Source organism: Diospyros lotus, chromosome 11 (genome assembly GCF_014633365.1).
Source record: "Diospyros lotus cultivar Yz01 chromosome 11, ASM1463336v1, whole genome shotgun sequence".
In the NCBI taxonomy this organism is placed as follows: domain Eukaryota; kingdom Viridiplantae; phylum Streptophyta; class Magnoliopsida; order Ericales; family Ebenaceae; genus Diospyros; species Diospyros lotus.
In genome coordinates, this window is record NC_068348.1 from 30,538,491 (window position 1) to 30,563,183 (window position 24,693).

At 36.1% G+C, this 24,693-nt stretch overlaps 2 protein-coding genes across 9 annotated transcripts; one reads left to right on the forward strand and one right to left on the reverse strand.

Annotated features, from left to right (window-relative positions):
• The first annotated feature begins 887 nt into the window (after positions 1-887).
• Positions 888-6,939, forward strand: LOC127813770 (uncharacterized). Of its 3 annotated transcripts, none has more exons than XM_052354911.1 (10): positions 888-1,150; positions 1,771-1,853; positions 1,996-2,113; positions 2,952-2,988; positions 3,128-3,200; positions 3,415-3,636; positions 4,540-4,690; positions 4,867-4,949; positions 6,363-6,456; positions 6,548-6,939. In XM_052354911.1, exons 3-10 carry the CDS (start codon positions 2,016-2,018, stop codon positions 6,630-6,632), a joined length of 843 nt encoding a protein of 280 aa, XP_052210871.1. In that variant the 5' UTR covers positions 888-1,150; positions 1,771-1,853; positions 1,996-2,015; the 3' UTR covers positions 6,633-6,939. The 3 variants fall into 3 exon arrangements, with proteins under 3 accessions (XP_052210871.1, XP_052210870.1, XP_052210872.1); XM_052354910.1 differs by having other exon boundaries at positions 900-1,150; positions 1,771-1,859; XM_052354912.1 differs by having other exon boundaries at positions 938-1,150; positions 1,771-1,859; positions 3,415-3,519.
• A 1,565-nt stretch (positions 6,940-8,504) lies between these two features.
• On the reverse strand, positions 8,505-19,695 carry LOC127813640 (CRC domain-containing protein TSO1-like). Of its 6 annotated transcripts, XR_008026161.1 has the most exons (13): positions 19,421-19,695; positions 18,233-18,387; positions 17,625-18,138; positions 17,310-17,396; positions 12,362-13,038; positions 12,203-12,277; positions 11,942-12,164; positions 11,761-11,868; positions 11,596-11,662; positions 10,675-10,843; positions 9,769-10,521; positions 9,389-9,540; positions 8,505-8,736 (listed from the first exon to the last, which is right to left on the reverse strand). XR_008026161.1 is itself a non-coding variant. In XM_052354707.1 (12 exons), the coding sequence occupies exons 1-12, from the start codon at positions 19,529-19,531 to the stop codon at positions 9,534-9,536; spliced, it is 2,916 nt and encodes a 971-aa protein (XP_052210667.1). In that variant the 5' UTR covers positions 19,532-19,695; the 3' UTR covers positions 8,743-9,533. The 6 variants fall into 6 exon arrangements, 5 of the variants coding, with proteins under 5 accessions (XP_052210667.1, XP_052210669.1, XP_052210668.1 ...); XM_052354707.1 differs by lacking the exon at positions 8,505-8,736 and having other exon boundaries at positions 8,743-9,540; positions 17,655-18,138; XM_052354709.1 differs by lacking the exon at positions 8,505-8,736 and having other exon boundaries at positions 8,743-9,540; positions 11,761-11,859; positions 11,942-12,128.
• Positions 19,696-24,693: the final 4,998 nt, after the last annotated feature.

The following is a 24,693-nucleotide window of genomic DNA, read 5'->3' on the forward strand; positions in this document are numbered from 1 at the left end:
TCTTTAAATATTTTAAAAAATAATTCATGTATTTGGAATAAGTATTATTTTGTAATATGAAATTACACTGAGTTTTATTATTAAAGCAATTGTCATGCTAATAAAAAACAAATAAAGTTATCTTAATTAACAAAAAAACATAAACTAATGAGGTATGAAATTGTGACTTTTAAGTAACACTCAAATGATATTATATCATAAAATCTATAGATTTAAGTGAAGGAAATTAATTATGCTATCAAAATTAATTTTCAACATAGTATTAATTAAAATATATTCAAAGTCGAATTACCATAAAATACACTATAAAAATGGAGACTTTTGAGTCATTTCCTACACTTCAATATAAGACAAAACTTGGAGTATCCAAGGCAACAACATTGGAGAATCAAAGAGTATTTTAAGAATAAAAAACACATTATTGTAAAATGAAACGTGGAATGTCACCACATTTGTCAAGTGCTTTTGATGACAAGTGGCATCATGGACTCTCTGCGTCACCAAATGGATGTCACTACGCCCCCACCACATATACCAAATAAATGACAATCTTTGAAGGCTGCCTAATGCAAAATGGAGTAACTCGCCATTTCCACCAACATTGTGGCCACATCATTGCCACTTGTCACCGAAGATTACCACCCAAATTGGGTGGAAGTGAGCACTGAACATCACTTACAGAATACAAACTAAGGGTAATTTCTATACAAGAAAGTAAATCTAAACTTTAAAGAATAGTCCCCTTCCATAATTTCAGCTCAAGAATATGTCAAATAAAGAAAAAGTAACCCAAAGCCCCAAAAAGGTGCAGATGATGTTAAAACTAGGTGGAGAATATGTCAAAATAGAGAAATAGAAACCCAAAAAATTGGAAAATAAAAAACCCAAAATGGTGAAGAGGATGTGTGAAGGGCAATTTGGTCAGACAGGATAGCTATAAGTGCCCAGTTTGGATTTTCAGGCCATCCGTCTTTGTGGTTTGAGGTTTGTTGTGGGAGGCAGTGTGTGAAGTATGAACAAACAAAAAGAAAGGTAAAAGTGGAAAGCAAAGGTGTATGCAGAAGAAGAAGAAGAAGCAGCAAGAGTAAAGATGAAAAGCCCCTTTGCCTTTTGGATTTGTTCGACTCTTTAGAGCAAAACCCATGTCCAGGTCGGTAAAAAAAGCTTAAACCCCACCTCACTTCCAAATTTTAATGTACTTTCCATTTGTGCAGAAATCTTTGCTATATCTGGAAGCTCAAGCTAAACTTGTTTTGCTCTATTTACCGACTCAACCTTTTCATCTTCTAGATTTTTGGTTAACGAGCATCTGTTGTCGATTGTTCATCCTTATATATTATAAGTGAACCAGAAAAAAAAAAGTTGTATTTTTGCATATGAATGTGTGTGTGAAGAGTTTCTACATGGGACTGTGAATAGAGACTGAAAGATGGGATGTTTCTTTTGTTTATTGTAGTTGAGCTGCTTTTCTTTAGCCACTGCCGACAGGAATTGATTCTCTCTCCGTGCATTACAAAGCCTACTAGATTTTACATTGATGTGCTTTCATATGTAGTCGAATCTTTTCCTATAAAGAATTCTTCCCCCTTTTTGGGGTTTGTCAACGTTTCTCCGTCCTCTTGGATGGTTTTCCGTTTCTGATTAGACCTTTAGATGGTTTCAACTCGCAGTTAGTCTAAGTTGGTGGAAGATATATTCCATTCCGAGTCATAACCTAACCCTCCAAAATGGCTATAAATAGAGGCTCAATTCTGATTTTATTCATTGCAGGAGCTTATCTTAATCATTGCCACAAGGGTCTGGAAAGTGTGTTATTTGGGGAGGAAAGACGAGCTTCAACAGCTTTAGTGAAGGTTCTGGTTAGTCTTGTCTCCATCAGTTTCTCTAATATCTGGTTATATATTGAATGTGGATGTATGTCAACTCTGTAGCTATTAGCTGGTTTACCTTCAAGTCTCCTTATGTGTTTTGATATTCATTGTCGGGACATCTCAGGTAGTAGAACTTCTTCTATAATGACATTTGAGTTTGGAAGGACCCATGTAGTCAGGCCTAGAGGCACGCACCAAGCTACTATAGTTTGGCTACACGGCCTTGGCGATAACGGATCAAGGTATTAATGCTCCGCTCACACTGGCATTACCCCCTCCGCTGTTAACTGTTCATTCCTCTATGTTGAGATTCAGTTTGTTTCTGAGACCCAATATAAAATAAGTCGTTAGTTCGTTTTCAACTTGAGTTTCTGGTTGATGTCCTGTGATCTATAGTTTGTGTTTGTGTAGTGCTAGCAATCAGCTTATGGTTCCTATTTCCTGCTCTGTAAATAACATTTCTGAAAGCTTTCTTTTCTTAAGCAAATGTCTGTGGTTTCGCAAGAATGATCTAGTTTGTATTAGAAAACAAAAGAAATGCTTGTATTAGATTCTCATCGATCATGGTGAACTAAATTAAATGTGTCTGATCATTTTCTCTTATCCCTTGTCCTGGTCCTGAGGTGTTTTCAGACCTCTGAGCCTGGAAACATTAAATGCTATGGGTAGAATGGGGGACCACTTGTGCACTACCCTGGTGATCTTTAATTTATCTAACAAATGCAATACAAAGTTTATATAACCAATTCATATTTCTAAAATATTACAAGGCAAGATCAGGTCGATGACGTGAGATTTATTGTGCTTATATGTTAGCATACTTGGTGGTTTCTTCCATTGTTCTTAATACCTATTCTCAGTTTTGAGGGTGGTCCCAGAGCTTAATATGCTGACATGATTTCAGTGCATTAAATTATAAAGTTCTTCATAATTCTTGATGACTTCTGACACAATTTCTGATGCTATTGCTGTCTCAATTTCTTTTTCTTAGTTAAGCATACGTTTCACACTTGATTGGTCAGTTAAAAGGTGGCTGATATACAAAATGTTGGTTTATTCATCTGTTATTTTGTTTTTCAGTTGGTCCCAGCTCTTGGAAACTCTACCCCTTCCAAATGTAAGGGTTAACTCTATATTTAGCATCTTCTATATGTATAAACATTCAAATGGCAAACAGTTATTCAGTCTGGTCTCATTTCAGATTCTTATATTTTTAGTAACTTCATATTTGGTCTCTCTCATAACCTTTGATGCAGATTAAGTGGATCTGCCCGACAGCTCCTACTCGACGAGTAGCTATGTTTGGTGGCAGATTTCCTTGCACTGCTTGTAAGATTTTACTACTTCAAAATATTACCTGATTTTATGTAAGTTAAAAACCTTCCTATAATGCAGAGGTTCCTTCTAGCTTAAATAGTAGTTATCCATAGCTATAAAAAGTTAAAAACTATCTAGTTTCGATCCCACTAATTTAATGTTTAGGTCCTGTTGTTCCTGGTGTTTCATATCAATGGCTGTGAAGTCTTAACTTGGTTCACATCAGGGTTTGATGTAGGAGAAATTTCAGAAGATGCTCCTGAAGATTTGGAGGGATTAGATGCTTCAGCAATGCATGTTGCAAATCTCTTGTCGACAGAACCTCCTGACAGTAGGTTTCTCCTCTGTAGCTTTCTGGGCACACACATACTAAAAGAACTAAACATAAGATTGAGATTTCAATACTCGAAGAGCGAGAAATGGGGAACCAAATCTTTTGAAGGCTTTGGTGAGCTCTGCTGAGTGATTCTGCATCTTCCTGTCTTTATTGAGAATTGAGATTTCCAAATCTTTTTATTTCTTTATCTTTCCTAGCCCTCTCAATTTTTCCCTAATGAACCAACAAATCTGTTAGTTTTTTCATGTTTACACGGTGATTGTGATTGTGACTCAGTAAGTGGAAATTGTGATTTGAGATTTATCAGTTCTAAGCTAACTTACCCCAAATTTTTGGCTGTGAAAGTGTAGTAAATTCTACACCGCTGAAAAGTTGTGAGGAACTTTTACAGTGTTTAATGTTCCTCCAGAACTGGTGCTGCACTCCCATTTACTCTTGACACGCTAAGCATGGCTGCTCAGTTCCAAATGCATGAACTGTTGCAATGCTTTAACCACATGTTTTAAACAGTAATCATGCAAATGTTACAAAAGTTCAATGTGCTTGATTTGCATATTTAACTTTTGAGTTGAAATACTTCTTCATATTTTTCATATGCCTTTTTATTTTCCTAAGTTCCCTTCTGTATTTTTATTGCAGTTTCTGAAATATAGCTGACTAATAAGCCAAACGATTTGGTGCAAATTTATAAAGTTATTTACTAGTTCTCAGTCAGCATTACTGTTGAGAATAGTAACAGTACCAACAGGGGAAGTAGCAACATCAAGACGATAACCATGGGGACGATACGATCACAAAGAATTGTTTCTTTTTATTTATTTTATTTTTTTTCCTTAATTCTATTTTGCAGTTGTCATAATTTTACAGTTTTTACCTTCGTATGAATATGAAAACACTCCTAAATTTGTTGGTTAACCTTAGAAGTTACAAGCATCTAGGATGTCCAAGAGCAAAATTGAATGCTCTTATAAACGAATTAAATTGCTCTATTACATGTCTATTGTTGTTGTGCAGTTAAATTAGGTGTTGGGGGATTCAGTATGGGTGCTGCAACTGCCTTATACTCTGCAACATGCCATGTTTTCAGATGCTATGGAAATGGAAACCCCTACCCTATCAATCTAAGTGCAGTTGTTGGTCTCAGCGGCTGGCTTCCATGTTCAAGGTTTGTCTTCAGTCCTATGTGCAACCATATAGCATCTACAACCACCTATATGCTCTTTGTGATTAAGCATTTCATCTCTCTCTCTCTCTCTCTCTCTCATTTTTTTTTTTTCTTTTTTCCCTCTTATGTGCTTAAGTGATTATTTAATTCGGCACTGAGGCTTATTTGTTTTCTAGGACTTTGAGGAACAGGCTGGGAGGGTCACATGATGCTGTAAGACATGCAGCGGCCTTGCCCATTTTGCTCTGTCATGGCTTAGGTAGGTACTTTTACGTATTTATCTTTGATATATATATATATACATATATATTTACACTACATGCTTCTGTTTATCATTAAACTTTATTGTTGTTTCCTAATATAACATCATAGAAATGACATCAAAGGCAGTTTCCATAATCTTTTGCATGCAAGACAAGCTGTCGTCTTCTTACTTATCTAAAAATTGTTTATGCATATATGTCGTCTTTTGCTCACCTTTTCTTCTGATTTTACTCGTTTGCTAGCTAGCAGCTTTTGTATGTAGAGTCTGAAAATTCTTGGATATTGTTACAATAAATAGGAAAAACCTTGAATGTAGTTAGACTGCAAGTGATTGCGACATAAAACCATTGGCTCCAAAATGTCATGTCTTTGTCTTATCTGATGAGGGAAGAAGACCTATTGACGAGTGTTTGTACCACAAGTCGCATGGGAGCTTTTCCTTTGATAAGTATATACTCATGGAGGATACTCTCACCCCTCCTTTTACTACTCTTTAGCACTCTTGTAAGGCCATAACAATCTTTTCTGTATTTGGATTCCATTGACTCTTCCTCAAAATTCTAGCCAATCACTCTATCCATCTCTGATCAGTATGCATAAAATGTATAGTATTCTACCTTTCCTCTTTAGCTCCCACTGGACTTGGGAACAAATTGCCAAGTATTTCCCAAAAGCCAATTAACTATCCTAAATGGGAGAGAACTTAAAACACTTAATATTTCTTCACCAATTCATTTTTCGCTTTTAGAGCTTGAAGATTAGTGAAGTTTGTTGATTTATCCAAGTTCAGAAGGCCTCAAATCAGTTGAATTATGATAAACATTGCCAGATTGATTCATTACAAGGCACCACAGAGTTGGGATGATATTGATTCTCAAATCTTACATCTACCGCCAAGCACAAGGCTTGCATCGCTAGTTTAGGCTGTCTTGTTTAAGTGATTTGCAGTTGCCTTATTGTCAAAGGTTGTGCGGGGAGCCTTTAGTTTAAGATAGCTGGCCGATTTTTCTTTTTCTGGCACACTCCCATATTTCTGTCCACTATTCATCTTGAGGACAGGACAGGAGTTGATTTAAGTTAGATTAGTTTGTTGATTTGATGATTATGGAAGGAGGATTCGGAGAATAAAGTGATATGGTATGTGTCAACATATGCAATGAAAAGATCCTCAACAGTGAACGAAAGAAGCAGCAATGGGAATCATACACTAACATTTCTTCTCCAGTAATTCTTGAAAGACCTGTCAATTTTGTACCATTGTTACATCTGTTGTATTTTACATGCACCAATGCATGACAATTATGAAATGGAAAGCATACATTTGTGGCTGTGGACCGATGACTCGATCAACTTTAACATGATATGAAATTTATCTGGAAACTTTTAATTCATATTGCTCCTGTTTCAGATGATGAAGTGGTGTCGTATGACCATGGAGAGAAATCTGCGCGAGCCTTAAGTTCAGCTGGATTCCAAAACCTGACATTCAGAACCTACAGCAGGTATTCTCTTGGGTGTTTTATACTTCTCAAGGACCATTATAATGGCTCGGTCTCTATAGGGATTGGTCAAACGTTTGATTTAATAATGCAGGCTAGCTCATTACACAATTCCTGAAGAGACCAACGAAGTTTGCAACTGGCTGACCACGACGTTAGGGCTCGAGGGGTCAGAGTAGTGACTAGGCTGGGGCCAGGGCCAGGGCCAGGGCATACACAAGAAAGGAACACACTAATACATCCATAGGGGACTAGAAGGGGTAGCTTACTTTAGATGTTGGATGGGGGTATATGGGTATTTTCTTGTCTTGTCTTCTTCCAAATAAAATTCTCCTTGGAGCCATCCTTCGGCCAGTGTTAGAATAAGTCATTCTGTTTTGGTTTCAAGTTGGGGTTGCTTCTCGTTCACATGTATTTATGATTGATTCTCTTCTGGGCTTTTCAAGTGTTTGTTGGCCAAAATGCTCTCTGGGGCTTGCAATTTTAGTTGGTCTGTATGTTATGTGGATCATTTTTGCTTCATAGGCTATTTGGTTGTGTGGTGATGTGGCGGCCATTATGTCTTTGCTTGATGAGTTCTCAATGGATCATGAGGCAAAGCTGCAGAGAAAAGTGATGGTGTGATGGGGATCTTGGTTGGGCTGGTCAAGTTAGTTTGAGTTTTATATAGATTTAGATCTAAACTAACCATCTTCGGGTTTGAAATTTTAAATCCAATACTGATTAAATGAAAGTAAAATTGAATTAAACAGACCTAATTAAATCTAAGTTTGATCGGATCAATTAAGTAATTGGTGGGCTGTGACACAATGAGATATTAAGGTGGTGTTTTCTTTATGTTTTATTTTTGAATTTTAATTTCATTTTAAATTTTGTGTTTTGAGTATTTGTTTTGAGATTTTTAAAAATGCATTCTCTTTTTCATTTTAAGAAACTATTTTTCAAAATTGAAAATCGAAAAAGTGTTTATTTTCAAATTTTTAAAAAAATTATTTTATAATATTTTATTCATAAAATATCATCAAATAAATTATTTTATTCACAAAATATCATTTACTTAATTTTTAATTATTTTATTTGTGTGCAGTGTATATCTACTTGTTAATGACAATGTCTAAGAATTTGTCTTAATAATAATAAGCTAAATGGCTATTTAAATTAAAAGAAAAATAAAATTAATTAAGATTATTATTTAAAAAATTAAAACAAATATAAAAACGATGAAGTGTATTTTTATAACATTGTATTTTTAATTTTTAAATAATTTTAAAAAATATTGAAGGAGACAATGATGCAATCACAATAGTCACCTCTACTCTCTCTTAGACTTAAAGAGAAAGAGTAGAAGATGGAGAACAGAGGAAGTTACAGATCTGGCTGGAGAAAGCCACAAATCTAGGCTGTTTTGAGTTGCTGAAAAAAATGGTGACTGGAGAACGAATAACGGTTATAGCTGAGGACGAACGATAGCAGTGGCTGAGAGCAAACAACAACCATCGGAGAGGGTCGAGCTGAGACAATAATGGCTAGAAGAGAACGAACGACGACGATCCGAAAGGTTGATCTTGGTCGACAATGGTGTTTCACAAAAGAGAAGAGTGAAAATAATACAGAAAAGAGAGAGAGAGAGAGAATATAAAAGGGCAAAGAGAAGTGTTTTCCATATTTTGGGTTTGGCACCGTATTTTTGGCATTTTTAGTTGTGTGTAAAGGTTTTTGGTGTTTTAAAAAATACATTTTTGAAAATGGATAAATAAATGCATTTTAGATGTTTTGAAAAACAAAAAACGATCCGAAAACGACAAAGAGAACAAGCCCTAAGTTTGTAAAACTTATTTTATCAAAATATTATAGTACAACTATCATAACTATTCTCATAGTAAATGTGACTCAGAATCAATCATGTGATACAATATTAGGGTAATGTTAAATACGCATTTTTAGATAATGTCTATTTCTTATAACACCAACTAGTGGAAAAATATTTAACTTTAAAAATAAGATAAATGAATACACATTATCTGAAACAGTATGTTTCATACTTAACAATTGGGCCGAGGGTTAATATAAATCATAAAAATATAACATTTTTTTTGTGTAATGTTTCGCACTTCTGTTTTGAAACATGAAACAGAATTATAAATGTGCACGCAAAGAATTACAAAGATGATTTGAACCTATACATTTTGCTTGCTATGAAGTTGATGTCACATGCACTTTGCATATAACTCTACGCTTTGCATACTTACAAGAGGGTATAGAGAAAACAGCACAGCAAGTCACCTGCAAGCAACAAGGAAACTGCATCAAACAGATGGGCAGTTGGAAAAATACCCCATTTCCATTTTACCTGGTTCACCATCTGTTGACAAAAGGTCACATGCGCACGTGCGCGCGCGCGCATGCCATTGTCAAGTAATTCATCTAAATACATCAAGACAGAAAAAGTCCTGTATTACTAAGTCCTGCATCATGTTAATTTCAGACATGAACAGAAACCCTGCATCCAGAGCTGAGATGCATCATTGTCCAATAAGGATATGATAGCTAGCTATGTCTTCCCAAATCTGAGTTGTAATCTTCATACAAGGAGTAGAAAACGTCTCCAAACTACAAAATAACCGTGGAGAGACCGTGTAAACTTTTGTCTTTGTTTTATTCAAACGAAAGGATTAACTCCAAGGCAGTTATCCAGGTCAAGTATTCCGTATTAATGACCTATCACATTCCTAATCAATTAATATGAATCTAGAATGAAGCCAATGCTAACAATGGCAGGGCTGAGATAGCAGCCAAAATGAACTAAAGGATCAGTTACACAAGTACAGGCTCTCTAATCCTCTATAGATTGCTCAGGTAAAAAAAAAAGGAAGAAAGAAGAAAAATAACTCATTTTTTGCATATTCAATAAGCACAAACATCGGTTGCCTCTAACCATATCTGTAAGGGCAGATCTCAGAGGGGGTTTTGCAACATAGGAGAAGCAGTGATTCTTCAAACAGATGAGGATTCATATGAAGAAATTGTAGCAGTATGGAACCTTCATCATTGTGCATCGACCCTTCACGCACATGGCCACTTCAGTTCCTAGTAAACACCAATGAATAATGAGGATAATTGGTACATTGTCAAAGAAAGTCCATAACATGCTATGTGGTAAATGTTCTATGGAAAAGTTACCGTGTGCAATTTATGCACTATGCCAAGGATGCAAGCAATTACATAACTTAGTGACCTGCCAAGGGTGCTATATGATATATATGTATCTACAGGGGGGGGGGAAGAATGCAAAAATAATTAAGGTTGAATACCCACCCCTGTTGATTTTCATCTCCTGTACTACTCTCCTGGCGATCATTTATACCATGAGAGCTAGTGTCCTTGGAATCAATGGATGGTGTAAGAGGTGGGAAAGAAGGCACAGCCCGCAATATGAACTTCCGACCATTTCTCAAGCCTGCTGCTGAAGAGCTAGAACCAAGCTCGTGAAGGCGACTATGAGGAGGAGAAACACGCTTTTTGTTTGGAGAGCTAACTTTGACAGAATTGGCAGGGCTGGAAGTGTCCTTTAGTAGCTCAGGTGTGTCATCTTCCAGTATATTGTTAAGTTTTTCATTGGAGTCAAACGACTGGAGAAGCTTGATTCCACCAAATTTAGAAACAGGAGTGACTGATGGACTCTGCCAACGAAGGGAGCTCAGTGATGAAAAATGGCCATTTCCAGGAGAGAATTGGTCCCTTGAAGTAATTGTCCAGTCACTTGTGGTTGTTGATGCTGAATAATCTATGGCCATTGAGGGAGGATTAGGCAGCATACTGAGATCACATAAATTGGCAAGTCCACTATATTGTGGTGATAAGTCACCCACTGTCTCCACATTGCTACAAAATGATTCCTGATGACTAGAGACCATGTCTTGAATATTTTTTGTAGATTTTGGTGGCATGTCATGCTTATCGTAACTTTCAGGAGATCCTGGTGATTTTGGTAAGAGAATGAGACTGGACTCAGGTGACAAAGTGAATCTTCTGGTAGAAAACCGAGGCTTCAACATATCCTTTCGATGGCTAGATGGTGAAAGCAGAAACAATATGAATCAATTTAGAATACTAGCATATCAAGATAGTAGAAAACACCACATTTGAAGGAATATTACTTTGAAAAACCAAAAACTAGCATATCCAAGATAGTACAGAGCATCACATTTAAAGGAATCTTACTCTGAGAATTGAAATGACGGTGTCAAAGGTGTCAAGTCGTGAGGATTACACAGCTCAGTCTGCAATAAACCACCTTGGCTTGACACCGTTTCCAGCCTTGCATCAAATGTATCTTCAAGTTTTTCACTACCAGGGCCGCCGGTTAAGACATCCTTAGCCATGCCATATTCTGAGAAACCAAATTTTGTGATACCAAATAACAGGTGCCAGTGCAATAGGAAAATAACAAAAGTTTTTATGCATCATTAACAAAGTTTTTCAGACACAATTAAGATGGTTTTCATGTAAGCAGATAGAAGCTTCTATGGAGAGTACATAGAATGGAACAAGTATTTAGCAAAACAAGTAGAGGAAGGCCAAGAAAAACTTGTGGGCGACATTTATGTATGATATTATGAGCCTTACAAAAGATAAGGCTATAGATAGAAATTAATAGCAAATTAGAATTCATGTAGTTGACCCCACATAGTTGGGATAAAGGCTTGGTATGTTATATCATTATGAAGGGCAACTCATAGTGGTTTATGACCTGCCACAATGACATCTTCAGTACTATATAGATGTCAAATTTACACAGAGACATACTTATATTCTTTAGATGCATTATTCATCAAGCTTATAATACGATTACGCACCAGGAAATATTATGCATTTTTCAAGAATTTTTCCAGAGCATATACCCTCTATGATACCCATCAAAATCTTATCTACAATTTAAGAGCATCTGCCGTTGAGTTAAACCATATTCACTCCACACAGCCAAAGTGCCAAACTATCAAACCTTTATCTATTCCTTCAGAAAAGGAACTTGAACAAATGTTCTTCAATTGCCAACCAGAAGAAATCAGCAAAAAGAAACATTTGTGCTGATTACAATGACAAAAGAGAGTATGGGAGTATTTCTTTTAGGCAAAATATTACCTCCTTTTCTGCCATACATATTTTTACATCCTTCACACCGGCATCCATCAGAGCACCCCACATTAGCCTTCTTAGACAAGCAAATAACAGGATTATAAGAATATGCTCAATAGTGGAAAGCATGAGGAGCAAGTGTCATGGACAAGCCACTAACAAACACAAAACCTGATAGCACTCGCAGTATTTTTTCAAGCACATTGACTTCTTGCAATTGCAGCCTCTTTTGTGCCTAGCTGGGGATGGTGTTGAATTACTGCCATCTTCCTGCAGAAACTGCTAAGATATTTGCATAAATTTTCAAAGAAATACTTCTAAGAGAACAGATTGAGAGGGGGAGAGTCAATACTTTATTACTGTTTGCAGGAGAGTCTGTGAGACGTCGTACAACTTTTGGAGCAAACGCAAGTGGATTACGGGATTCAATTTGTTGCCTAGTCTCAAGCACTGTACCTTCATACTCAGGTCTGTTAAAGCATCCTTGGCAAGCACAAGGTTCAGCACAGTAGATTCCAGCAGCAAAACAGTCGCAATATCTGCAAAAGGACAAGTAATATTGACTTGCAAAAACCCTGCAAGGCCTGTTAAACCAACAGTTCAAGATACTTACAGTTTCAAACATTTAGTCTTCTTACAATTGCAGCGCTTGCAACCATCACCATCGCCGGTGGCCATTGCTTTCTTCCTGAGAACTTCAACAAACACAATGATCCAATCCAAAAGATAAGGAACAACCGAACATCAAATTAGGAGAGGAAGCACAGCTTGCCTTTTCTTTCTGGGGCTTGGTTGATTCAACTCCCCAACAATGCAAATTTGTTCAGGGTTAGACTTTCTTTTGTCACATGAAATGTTCTGGTAATCACTTTGCTCCAATAGTGTAGGATCATTTGAAGATATCACAATTTGGGGAGAATGAGAACAAAGAGAACTTGCAGCTACCAGGGCTTGAGTTCCGTGACTACCAGATTTGCTGCTTGTTGAAACTTTATCTTTCACATTTGACAAAATTGAGCTATTCATGTCTGGTTGACAACAGTCCTTATGAGTTAGCAACTTTCTCTGTTGTACATTCATTGAACTTCTCTCATCTAAATCCATGCTTCCTCTAGCACCACAGCCCATTGGCATGGCATTTACAACACTATTTAAGTGCAAACCAATACCTGATGGCCTGGAATTTGTTGATCTACACTTTTCATTATTTCTAGAAGAAACCACAGAAATTATGGCCTGGGTCAAGTTAACCTGTTGCCTATTACAGGAAGTTGCATTTATTTCTGGATGAGATGTCTCGGGAACTTCCAAGTCCGAAGAAGTAGCAGGTAACTTTGAAGCAGTAACAACATTCGAGGGGCTCCTTGAACCAGGATTGTTTGTTATGCTATTAGTTTGAACCTCTTCAAACCGTAGGCTTCGTATATGCATGCCATGATGGCGTTGACCCTGCAATAACTGTTCCATTACTCGACTGCAAAAAGAAATTTCCTAGAAAGGTTTGATCTTGAAAGTTTAAATATATAGATGTGTGTACATGCGTGTACTCCTGCAGCTGTCTGCTTTGATATTGAGACAAAGACAAAACATTCACTTGCTATTATCCCCTCTAGGTACTATTATCCCAATTGCATAAGCATGTGGCCTAGTTTGCATGAGATGTGTGTGCATTGGTGTGAGGTGCATAAGATCTATATGCATTGTTTTATGAGATGTATGTTGTGGTGCTGTTTGGGCATGAAAATGATTTTAGGTTATGTACATGGGGCCAAGGCTTCTATTAAGCTCTTCCGTCAGGTTGGTCTTCGCAGGTTAAGAACCATGGGTAGGAGCAAACTACTGCCTTCTTGCAATAGGGGTACACCATACACCAAATGGAAGAGATGGTAAATAGTTTTACTGCACTGGCATGGTTTGTGTGTGCATGTGATCTTATTTAATTCTTGTAGCTCATTCTTGCATATTTAACATCTTTCATGAATTGTATGGTTGTTGGAGGTCGAGCCCGAGAGGTAGATTATAGGCTTCCCTACGGAGGGCGAACAACCACATAGAAGCATGTCTATATTTTGGCAGTGAATAGATGTGTTTTATTACTATATTGTTAAAGCATGCTAGATGAATGATTCCAGTGGCTGTATTTATGTTTATTTGATGTCGCACTGAGCCTGGATGTATTCAAGTGCCTCCGACGCTAGGCTTAAGATGATATTGAGTTGTAAATTGTAATATCGCTTCTTTGTTTATGACATTATTGTAAATGTAGAAAACCATGTACAATAAATAGAGGCTGTTAGGTAGTTAGGCAAACTATAGAGACAGTTTTTTATACAGTTATTTATTTTCTAAATGGCAGTTTTTTCTGTGTAACTGACACCATATGAGTAGTTACCATTTGTATATAAATTTGTCCAATCTGAATAATAATTTAAGAGAAGTTAATTCTGTCCAAATATCTACAGTAAATGTTGAGAACTCCATCGGTATTTATAATTGATTAATCAATGTATGATGTAAAAGGAAATCAATAAGTAAAACGAGTTGTGGAACTATGCTATATTCTTAAGGGCAGAACCCCAAAGTGGACTTAAGTGGAAGAAGTGACTCATACAAGTGAAGAACAAAGGAAAACAGCAGCCAGAGAGGTTCAACTTAGATGCAGGATGAGTAAAACTGTTGACAGGTCACAGGTGCCTAATACTGGTCAACACTTTAACTCAGAATGCCAAAAATTAGGGTAAATGTGTCTAACAGTTTGTGTGGAACTATTTCAGTGACAACCAGCTTAACACTCTCAATAGTTGGGCCAAATTTGGCAACTATGGGTAGTAGCATTTGACAGTCTTACAGTCAGATGGGGAGAAACCTAGAGCTGCTTTTCTGGCTATCCATAGGGGGAGAGAAACTGTTGACAGTTTGGTCCTATCAAAGGAAGCCATCCACAGGTTTGGGAAACACTGTCATCAGATAGTTGATGCCATGTGCCTGCTCTATGGACAGTACACGTGAATAAGGGAGGTAGTTATAGGCTGATATGCCTTGTACTTAGAAGACGCTATGTGTAGTTTTACTTTGGCGGTTATGGCTTTTGGCGGGAAAGGATTCCCATGTGACTTGGGGAAATCAGTATAAATATAAACTGATTTCACCCTTGGAAGGCATCAGAAGATTGATCTAATACAATTCTGAAATTCTCTCTCATTCTCTCTCTCTCTCACTCTCCCTCTTGATCATTCTTTCTCTCAACCCCTGTTTCTACAGAATTCTTATCCGGATTGGAAAGAATACTTGCCAGATCCTTAAGATCTGACAGTTGACAATGAGCTTATGGGTTCAAAATTGAAGGGGGGGTTATGGAATTAGGGAAAAACATGATTAAGAACACCTAATTAGGGACGAACTTACCATATACACATTAAGTTGAGATTAATCAGTAGTCTGTCCTTGTCCTTAGTACACACCTATGGCTGAATGACAACGACTTCCCCAATTAAGTTTTCCACTGTGCCATGCCATCATCCTTGAAGGATGATATCTAACAAAGACTTGAGGATTTAACAGTCATTGGCAAATAATGGTATCAAAGTATGGAAGGAAACTACAAAATAAGGGCCTCCTGGATTTCATAATGGGAGCTTAATTGGGTAATTAAAGTGCCGTGGCTTTGCATAAAATAAGACCCAAAGGCCTCAGATGAATATTGAATTTTCCAACTGCCAAGTGTATTTGAATCTCTCAAGTGTTGCATCACATACATGATTCACCAAATAAGACCCAAAGGCAAGCACAGCAAAAATTTCAATTGATAAGATCATAAATTGAACACTTCATCCAGTGGTATCAAAGCAAATCTAGCCAAATTCACAAAAAAGTCCCAAAATATAAACGTATCAACTAAGTGTGGCCCAACTTTCAGTGAAAACCCCCATGAAAGGATGGGAGTCACCTGCAACAAAAGGAGTATCATCAATTCTACCCACTTCAAAATCCTCCAAAAAACCCTCTTAAGGAGTCCTACCTAGAAATTCCCTTGAGACATCTACAACCAAGAACAAAAGTACAAGAAAAAGTGGATTCCTCTGCTGCAAGACACAGAAATCAAACTACATATCCACCAACCATGGCCAGGACTCTAGTAGTCTATATGTGGATATGTATAAAGGCATCCACATAAAGCACATCTCCCCCAAACCATGATATCTAAAACGCATGACAAGAACTCCTAAATAACATGATTATATCCATTCTTAATATACAACTGGCAAATGAAACCAAGTGCAAGGTCCACAGACTTGCATCAAACTTTCATTAACAAGGACAACATCGAAAATTTGTCCAACATAGGGAAGGCATTTTGTAAACCAATACCCTCCTTGACATTCTTCCAAACAATAGGAGAGCACATTGGCTAGGACTAGTTTGGAGCAGCTGTATATGGCTTTTAAATTAAAAAGCGCATACTTTAAGGAGGAAGTTGGTGAGCAAAAGCAGCCCAGGAATATTATTTTTTTGTGTTTCTAATGCAAAATGAAGAAGAAAAAAACTATAGTAATTGAACCTACAACGTTTTAGATGAGACAAAAAGACTTGATTAAGCAGGTGAAAAGGAGGGAAAAACCCTATACAAGAAGAGTACAGACTAAAGTTGTTAAAGTTGTAACCTAAGAATCTAGAAGCAAACTCATCAACAAAAAGAAATTAAGAAGAAAATCAAAAAGGACTCATCTTTCAACAAAAAGAAAGAGGGAAACAAGAAGTGTTCCGTTAGAAAGATGCAAAGCATTTTTAACACAATCAAAAGCCATAGATAATTGTGACAAGAACATAGCTAGACCCAGAATCTATTTCCAGCAATCTAAAAAATAACAATACCATTAACCATTTAGACATAAGAACTCAAGAAAACAAAATCAATTAAGTATGTAGATGGTACACAACACTATAGTACTTCTGTTCAGACCAAAATGTCTGTTGAGTAGGTTCAAAGGCTATAGGATTTGTTTTAAACTTCAAAAAGTAGATATGATTTATCTAACAAAACAATAATTGCAGTCACATTTTAACAAAAATGGATATGGGTAACTAACAAGTTCTCATAGTTTAAGATTTCATGTTTATGATTTCATTCATTGATGTAAAACACTGTATGATTTGTAACGATTGTGTGATTTTTAGAATAACAGTTCAATTTTGTCAAACACAAAGGAAATAGCATCATGATGTGGTTACATATTTTAATATCATAAGGAGATCATAACTATGTTTGTTGCATGTACCAAAGAATTTCCAGGTAAAATAGATTTAAAAACAAGTATTGCATTAGTAAATTGAAATGGCATTCATGCATATGTGAACATACAAAGTAAGAAAAAGAATAAATATTTAAATACAAAGCATGACTAGCTCAATTGTCAAAAATAGAAGATAAAATGGGACGATTTGATTTTCTAATGTGAAAATTTTGTATTTAGAACATTAAATCTGCATAGCTTTGTTTAAACAGGTAACCGACCAAGAAGAAAAATAGAACTGTAGAAACTAGAAACTCAAATGATTCTCCAAAAGGAAGAAACCAAGCATCATAGTTTAAAGAATACATATTAAGAAAAAGGAATGTAAACAAAATACAGTCTCATGTCAAACCACTTAAACAAACAAATCCATCCACCGAACACAAAGGAGATAACTTTGCAGAAACTTAACAACCAGTTTGATATTACCTTGGGATCATGCAGGATTGTATTCTCAACAAGGTCACCCAATGCTTGTCCAGCACTCTTGCCGCAGCCTTCATATCCTTGAATTGACTGCAAAGAGTCCAGCAGAAACTGAGATTATATTTATATATACCCAATTTGTCCTGACACACAGCTCCTGAGTGCTGCAACTTAAAGTCTTAAAACATCAATTTCTTTTGAATAGCCACAGATTTCATCTTGTCAAAAATTAAGCAGAAATTACTTCAAATTTGATTAAAAAAGCATTAACTGGGCCAGTAGAAGTTCATAATGTTGTTCTTGAAAATTACGGCATACAGGCAAACCAGTTTCAACTTTTGTGCATACACTAGATGGCATCTCGCTGGCTCCATGCTTCACATAAGTTTCAACAGGCTTGCCATGGAATGATGACTTTCTTTGGATGTTCTTCTCAGAAAGCTCTAGCGTGGCCGGAAAAGAAACAATTGCTTTGTCTGCATCTTGCCTCGTATCATTTGTGTTGTCAATTTTTATCATTGGTTCCTTTGAAATAGTTGAATCATCCAACGATTGAGGCATATCATCTGATTGTATCATGCCTAAACCATCTGAATTTGCAGATTTACATCCGACCTCCACAGCATTAACCAAGTTTTCATCAATATATCCTAAGTGACTAGAAGACTGGTCTTGCACAGAATGGTTATTTTTATACCCTTTTTCAATGCATGGCATTAATTCGCTGCTGGTTTGGGTTTTAGATTTCTCAAATTCATCCGATGTCTCAACTTTATTGGCTTCAATATCCTCTTCATGTAATTCTGCAGAACATGATTGTAAGCACTGAGACCTGAAAATTAAATGCTATGATATGATTAGTTCTCAAGTCATAATCTACACACTTCTATCCCAGAAAAAGTCCAACCGTAAAAGTCTATACAAACCTTTTCAAGTCAGTTGTTTGTTGGTGATGAACAAGATGAGGTGACGTGAATACGATGGGAGGAGAATTAAGACCTGGGAATACTTCCCCTGCAGGTGCAGCCTTCACAGGCTTTATAGGGGATAGGTCGCTTATGTAACTAAATATAGCAGAGTCCTGAACCAAAGGAAACAAGGATATGTAAGAATTCCATTCCAGAAGGGCTGTGAACGACACCAGTATATATACAACAACAACAAAGAGAGCAGTCCAAGCCACAATGTTCACTTATGTTCTCCCCATGAATGAATACCTAAATGAGATGCCTACATGGTTCAACTTTTAAAATGGAAAAAAAAAAAAGAAATAATAAGTTTCCCCATTAGAAACGGCCTAACAAATGTTTATATTCTAAATTTGGTACCTCGAGGACTGGAGTAAAGAACAGTACATGCCAAAAATTGATAATCGTGCCAAAAATTGATAATTCATCAATCCAAGCAAACTAACAGCAGTCAGCAGAACTTCGTGCGGTAAAATTATTTCGAAAAGCTAAGGTTTTCTTATCCTTCAATCAAACAAAGAATATGTACATAACTAGACCTGCTGTCTCTGAATAAAAGTGATCTCTAGAAGTTGTTATTCACCAAATAAATTTCGATAACCATGATTCAGCTCTACTTTGTCTCTATAATTATTGGAGAATTGAAGAGGAGAAGAAGAGGAATGACCACCAAATGGTGTTTTTTTGAAAGTACATTCACCAGTGGCTAATACCAAGCCAAATTATTCAACTGCTAATGTCCTAAACATTTCACCACCTATTCTATTCCGCTTCCACAACTTCCAAAATAGCCAATAAACTAGTAATCCATACATAATGTGCAATCTCAAATGGTAGCCTAACTTGCAAAGTTGGACGCTTCCACAAAACCAATGCGCAGCAAAGAACCCTCACCCAGAAAAAAGTGAGGTAAAATAAAAACCACTGGGTTCAACGTGTAAACCCCACAAAACCCTAATCATATTTCCTGATGAGAGACAAAATAAGCAAACCCAATCAATAGAATAACCTCAACAGCAAAACCAGTTATCAGCACCAAAACAAGGTGGTTAACCCAAAATGTGAGTGGGACACGTGTAACATTATAAATAATGAAAAAACAAAAACCATAAACTTCAGCACGAGAAAGTGGAAATTCCGGTATACCGGGACTGCAACAGAGTCTGATGAGCAGGTAGTGGCGGAAGCGACGGTCGGCGGAGCCGCCGGGACGGAGGTAGTAGTGGTGGAGGTGTTGTCATTCTCTGAAGAACCCATACCTTGAAACCCTAACCCTAAAGTGCTCTTTCTGCATCATTAACCCCAAAATCTCTCCCTATCTGTCTACTTTCTCTCTCTTACTTCATCTCCTGAAAGTGAAAACGAACCCTAAATGTCAACGCTAATTTCTACGGACAAACAAAGAAAATAAAAATGTTCACTGCGGAATGAATCCAATAGAGACAGCGAGAGAAAATGTTAAAAGCGGGTTTTTAAATGGCTTGTAATGAGCGGGAAAATTTCCGCCAGATAGGGCTCGATTTTGTCGGGCTTGGGCTCGATCGGTCTGGTAGGCCAAATTTCGGCCCACTCCATTGTGTGCGGGCTGGGCTTTGGGCTTCGCGTTCCAATCCATATTGAATGACCGTTCCTTCATCTGGGCTGGGAAAGGATGGGCCTTTCTGTGTTATTGTTCTTCTCAACTTCCTTTCTATTTTCAGAAACAAACAAAAAAAATTAATTTTTAAGGCTCTGTTTGTTTGGGTGCAAAATATTTTACGTGAAAAATTGCCTTTATCTTATTTTCTGGTGTTTGTTTGCATTGTAAAATATTTTTTCAAAAATTAATTATATGTATATATATAAAAACTTATGATGTACATAATGAATCATGAATGTATATGTATGAATGAATAAATATGTATGTATATGTGTATGCATGTTGCATGTGTATGTGTATATGCACACGATATATGTATATATATACAGGGGCGGAGCCAGCAATATTTTTTAATGAGGGCAAAATTTATTAAAGAAAAAATAAAAAATAATATAATAATATAAATATACAAAAAAATTAACATAATTTAATCAATATCTTAATTTTAAAAATGAAAAAAAAAATTACATTTTTAAGACAAAAATTGATGGGGCCTTACTGCTCACTGATTAAGCGAAAGGGAGAGAGAGCTGGAGTTGGAAAGGCAGGCAACGTCCAGCTCCAGCGAGCGATCAGCGACGAAGGGGCGGAGCCTTGAGAGGCGAGACAGAGGTGGTGACACGAACGAGCAATGGAGCCAGAGGCCCAAAAAGAGGCACCAACTAGCAAGCAATAGCGACTAATGGTGACGGACTAAGCAAGGCTAGTGAGAGCAATCGTAGACCAAGGAGGCGATGAGAGGGCGAGCGGAGTGAGTCAGCGACCTCACCTCAGCAATGGTCGGATGGTTCGAGTCACTAGACAGAAACCGAAGTAAGTGAGAGCGATAAAGAGAAAACCTGCAGCCAACAACTAGCCAAAGCGAGAGAGGGAGAAGGGCAAGGGGCAGGCAGATGGAGCTTGAGCAAGAGATGGATTGAGGGAGAGTTTTAGATTTTATACCTGGGTCTGAGTGTAGGCCAAAATCAATGGCGGGCCAAGGTATAGGTGTCAAAATGGCCGAGCCTGCCCGGCCCGAGTCGGCCCACGGGCTTTTTAAATGGGCCGGCCCGGCCCTTTTACTAAAAGGGCCGGGCCGGGCTCGGGCCCTCTTGTCATTGATAGGGCCCGGCCCGGCCCACGGCCCCCCTACAAAGGGGCCGGGCCGGGCCCTTAGCCCACAGGGCCTAGCGGGCCGGGCCCGGCCCTTTTTTTTCTTTTTTTAAAATAATTTTTTTAAAAATAATACATATAATATATACATATATAAATATCAAAATAATACATATATAAAAATTAATTTGTTTCTTTTTAAAATATTTTCTATCTTAATTCTTAAGTTTTAAATATTATTTCATTATTTTATATTTCAAAATTCTATATGCCTTATAATTTTTCTTGTGAATTGATATGAAAAATAATGTACATATAAAAAGGAGAATGTTTATTTATAATTTAAATATATAAAAAATTTAACTTAAAAATTTTAAATAAATTAATTGATGGTTATTATTTATATATATTGCGAAATTAAATTTTTTAGTATCCAATATCAATAATTACTAAAAAATAACAAAATTAAAAAAAAAATTAGTAAGGGCCTTATTGGCCCATAAGGGCCCAACGGCCCACGGGCCGAGCCGGGCCGTGGGCCCAATTTCTTTGGCCTAGCGAGGGTCAAGACTCTCATTGGGCCTACATTAGCTCCGCCCCTATACATATATATATAGGTGTGCATTTATATATTTGTGTTTGTATGCATACGCATACATGTTTGTGTAAACTCCATTTATTATATTAAGTTTCAGCGATTATATCATTGATTATAATTTATCCCTAACACTCATAATAATGTTATAGTAGACAACCACAAGGATTCACAATTTAATTATAAAAAATAAATTAATGGACAATAAATAACTTGTTCATTGATTTACAATCATTAAATAAAATCCTATTAGTATGAAAAATTTAAATATTTTTGCATTTTTGTGATTTTATCCAAAAGTTTTAATTTTAATAATAAGGTTCCGATTTGATCAATTGGTTGCCATTTTATTCACGAGCCAGATTGAATTTGCAAGACATACAAGACCCGTTGATGAGGCATGCCACCTAACATTTTAAATATTTTTGAGTAAGCCCCACATACACATTGTAAAAAAAAAAATGATGTTAAATATAATATATATATATATGCACAGAGATAAGAAAACAGGTAAAGGAAAGTGACAAAGGACAATGATGGCGACGACCAACTTGGAAGCTAGAGGTGACGATCGATCTGGGCTTCCTTTTACCCACGACAACGATGATAGATCTAGAAGTTGGACCAACCACTTATTTGGGCTTTCTCATACTCAATGCCACATCGTAAAAAGCAATCGATAGCTCTCTATTTTTGCCAGTCGATGACGTTCTTTGTTGGCTACCTTGCCATCGCCATCAGTTGCTTAAGTCGACTTGACCCATTGACGTCAACGATCAGCTATCAAGTTTCCAGATTCATCATTCGTCCAGATTGGCCTCCATTATCGCCTCCAGCTTCTAGATCGCCCGCCTCTAACCCAGCATCATCGCTTGTTGTTGTCACCATCCTTCATTGTCCTTCGCATGTTTTTCTTTATAAATATATTTATAACACACACACACACACACGTGACACACACATAAATAACATATATTTAATATTATTTTAATTTTTTGTTACATGTGTATATGTGAGCTCATTTAAAATGTTTTAAAATGTCATGTGGCATGTTATGTCAATGGGTCTTAGACGTCTTTTTAATTGGATTCAGGTCATGGATAAAATTGAAATCAATTGATCGAATAAGGAATTTATTGACAAAATTAAAATTTTTGGATAAAATCACAAAAACACAAAAATGTTTGAATTTTTCGTGCTAATAACCCTTAAATAGAAGGAAAAATTAGTCTAAATATCTACATGTATAATGTGCATTGTCTTTTAACTTGATAAGTGCTCTAGCCATTTAAGATATCTCGACAAATTTTACATACATTCAACATATGTTAGTGATCCCATAGTGAAAGAAACTATCCAAACAAATAAGAGCGGTAATTAAGATTACAATCAAATCAAGCCAAACTAAATTCAATCTCAACTTTCGAGTCAACTTCTAGGCTTGAGCTCAACTCAAGCACCTCTTGGCGAGCTGAAACTTGAGGTGACACAAGCTTGAGTTTAGGCTTACTAGTAGGCTCACAATCATCATAACATGTTACTTTGTTTAATTTTTTTTTCTTGCTTTATTATATTTATATATATTATATTATGTTAAAATGATTAAATTAATATAAGTAATAATTTTAAACATATTTAATTATAATAATTTAAAGTTTGATAACTTTATGTTAAATAATATATTTATAAAATTATAAATAAATGTATTTATAAACGACATTGTTCACTATTTATTCGCGAATTTCTAATCAAACATATTTACAAACTTGTAATCGAACCTATTAGTATTCATAATTTTTTAATCAAACATTTTTGCAAGCTTTAATGAATCAAGTTTTACTAAGTTTAATTTCGATTTGTTTACAAATCAAGTTTCAAAATTAGGGTCAAAATTGTCTCGTTTACCTTAACAAATAAACTCAAACGAAATATCAAATTATTCACGAATAACTCAACTCATTTGCGATGGAAGAAGGATTGTAACTAGTGATTTGGTGAATTTGGTTGGGTTGTGAAGTTGCAATGAACTAAAATATTTTCTTTTTAGGGTTTTGGTGGGAAAGCGTGCAAAATCAGAACGAGAATGTGGACGTTAGAGAGTAAGTTCAGTGAGAGCATAATTAAAAGATGTTGGAGGACTAAAAAGTAAAAGGAAAGAGGGGAATTTTATCATTGAGAATGATTTCACACACGTAGCCTACCACCTCACGTGCATGCAACCCACAGCCTTCACCATGCATGCATAATATATACATATACACCCCTATAATTCATATATATTCTCATTTTTCACCTTTTTGTGATCAAATCTTATATTTCCTAATTAATTATCTTCTTTCATAACTTTAATTAACTATGAGGTATAAAATACGACCATATTAAAATGTTTTCGCTTACGGGTTTTTAATGAAATATTATCGATCATATCATTACCTAATTATATAGTATTCAAAAAATAATGGTGCATTATGTTAAAAATAATATTAAGAGTCATAATTGATGATGGTGTCATTAGTTATATGACGTTTCCTTATTGAACGAGGATAAAAAGACCATGTATTATTGGCTCTTCTATCTAGCAGTCCTCTAATGAAAATATGACATATAACTGATGACTCTTAACATTACTTATCAAGAATAATGAGAAGCAATTAATTAATTAATTAATGTACAAAGAAAGGAATGAGATTATGAGGTAATAAATTAATTAAATTAGATTTGTAAATTAATTTTGTAATCTAAAAATGAATTAATTATAAGTCAAAAAGATACAAACCCTAGATTGTATTAAAGTTTTTGGTAGTCTACATGGAGTGTGGGCTATTTTTGACTAGCCGATATGGGTAGCAGCCTTCTTTTGAAGTTTGTATAATGGGACCCCATATTTTCCCAACAGACGACCTGTTTGTTTCCCTAGAAAACAAGAAAGAAAATGCACGCACATTACAGACCCAGATCGATCTAGATAGTTAATTAGAAATTGATTACGGAAAGAGAAAGTGAAAGAATTAAAGGGGAAGATATATATACGTTACTGGGTATTGGTCATGGTCATGCATGGAGGCATTTCCCAAAGAGAATCGAATCAGTGCT

Excerpts from the sequence above, each read along its gene's own strand:
- LOC127813640 (XM_052354705.1), bottom strand. The coding sequence starts at position 19,531 with ATGGGTTCTTCAGAGAATGACAACACCTCCACCACTACTACCTCCGTC. Across the intron at positions 13,039-17,309 it reads CAATCCTGCATGATCCCAAG|GGTCAACGCCATCATGGCAT; the intron begins GTAATATCAAAC and ends CAGTTATTGCAG. Across the intron at positions 11,663-11,760 it reads AATACTGCGAGTGCTATCAG|GCTAATGTGGGGTGCTCTGA; the intron begins GTTTTGTGTTTG and ends TTGTCTAAGAAG.
- LOC127813770 (XM_052354911.1), top strand. The coding sequence starts at position 2,016 with ATGACATTTGAGTTTGGAAGGACCCATGTAGTCAGGCCTAGAGGCACG. Across the intron at positions 2,114-2,951 it reads CTTGGCGATAACGGATCAAG|TTGGTCCCAGCTCTTGGAAA; the intron begins GTATTAATGCTC and ends TTTGTTTTTCAG. Across the intron at positions 6,457-6,547 it reads ACATTCAGAACCTACAGCAG|GCTAGCTCATTACACAATTC; the intron begins GTATTCTCTTGG and ends TTAATAATGCAG.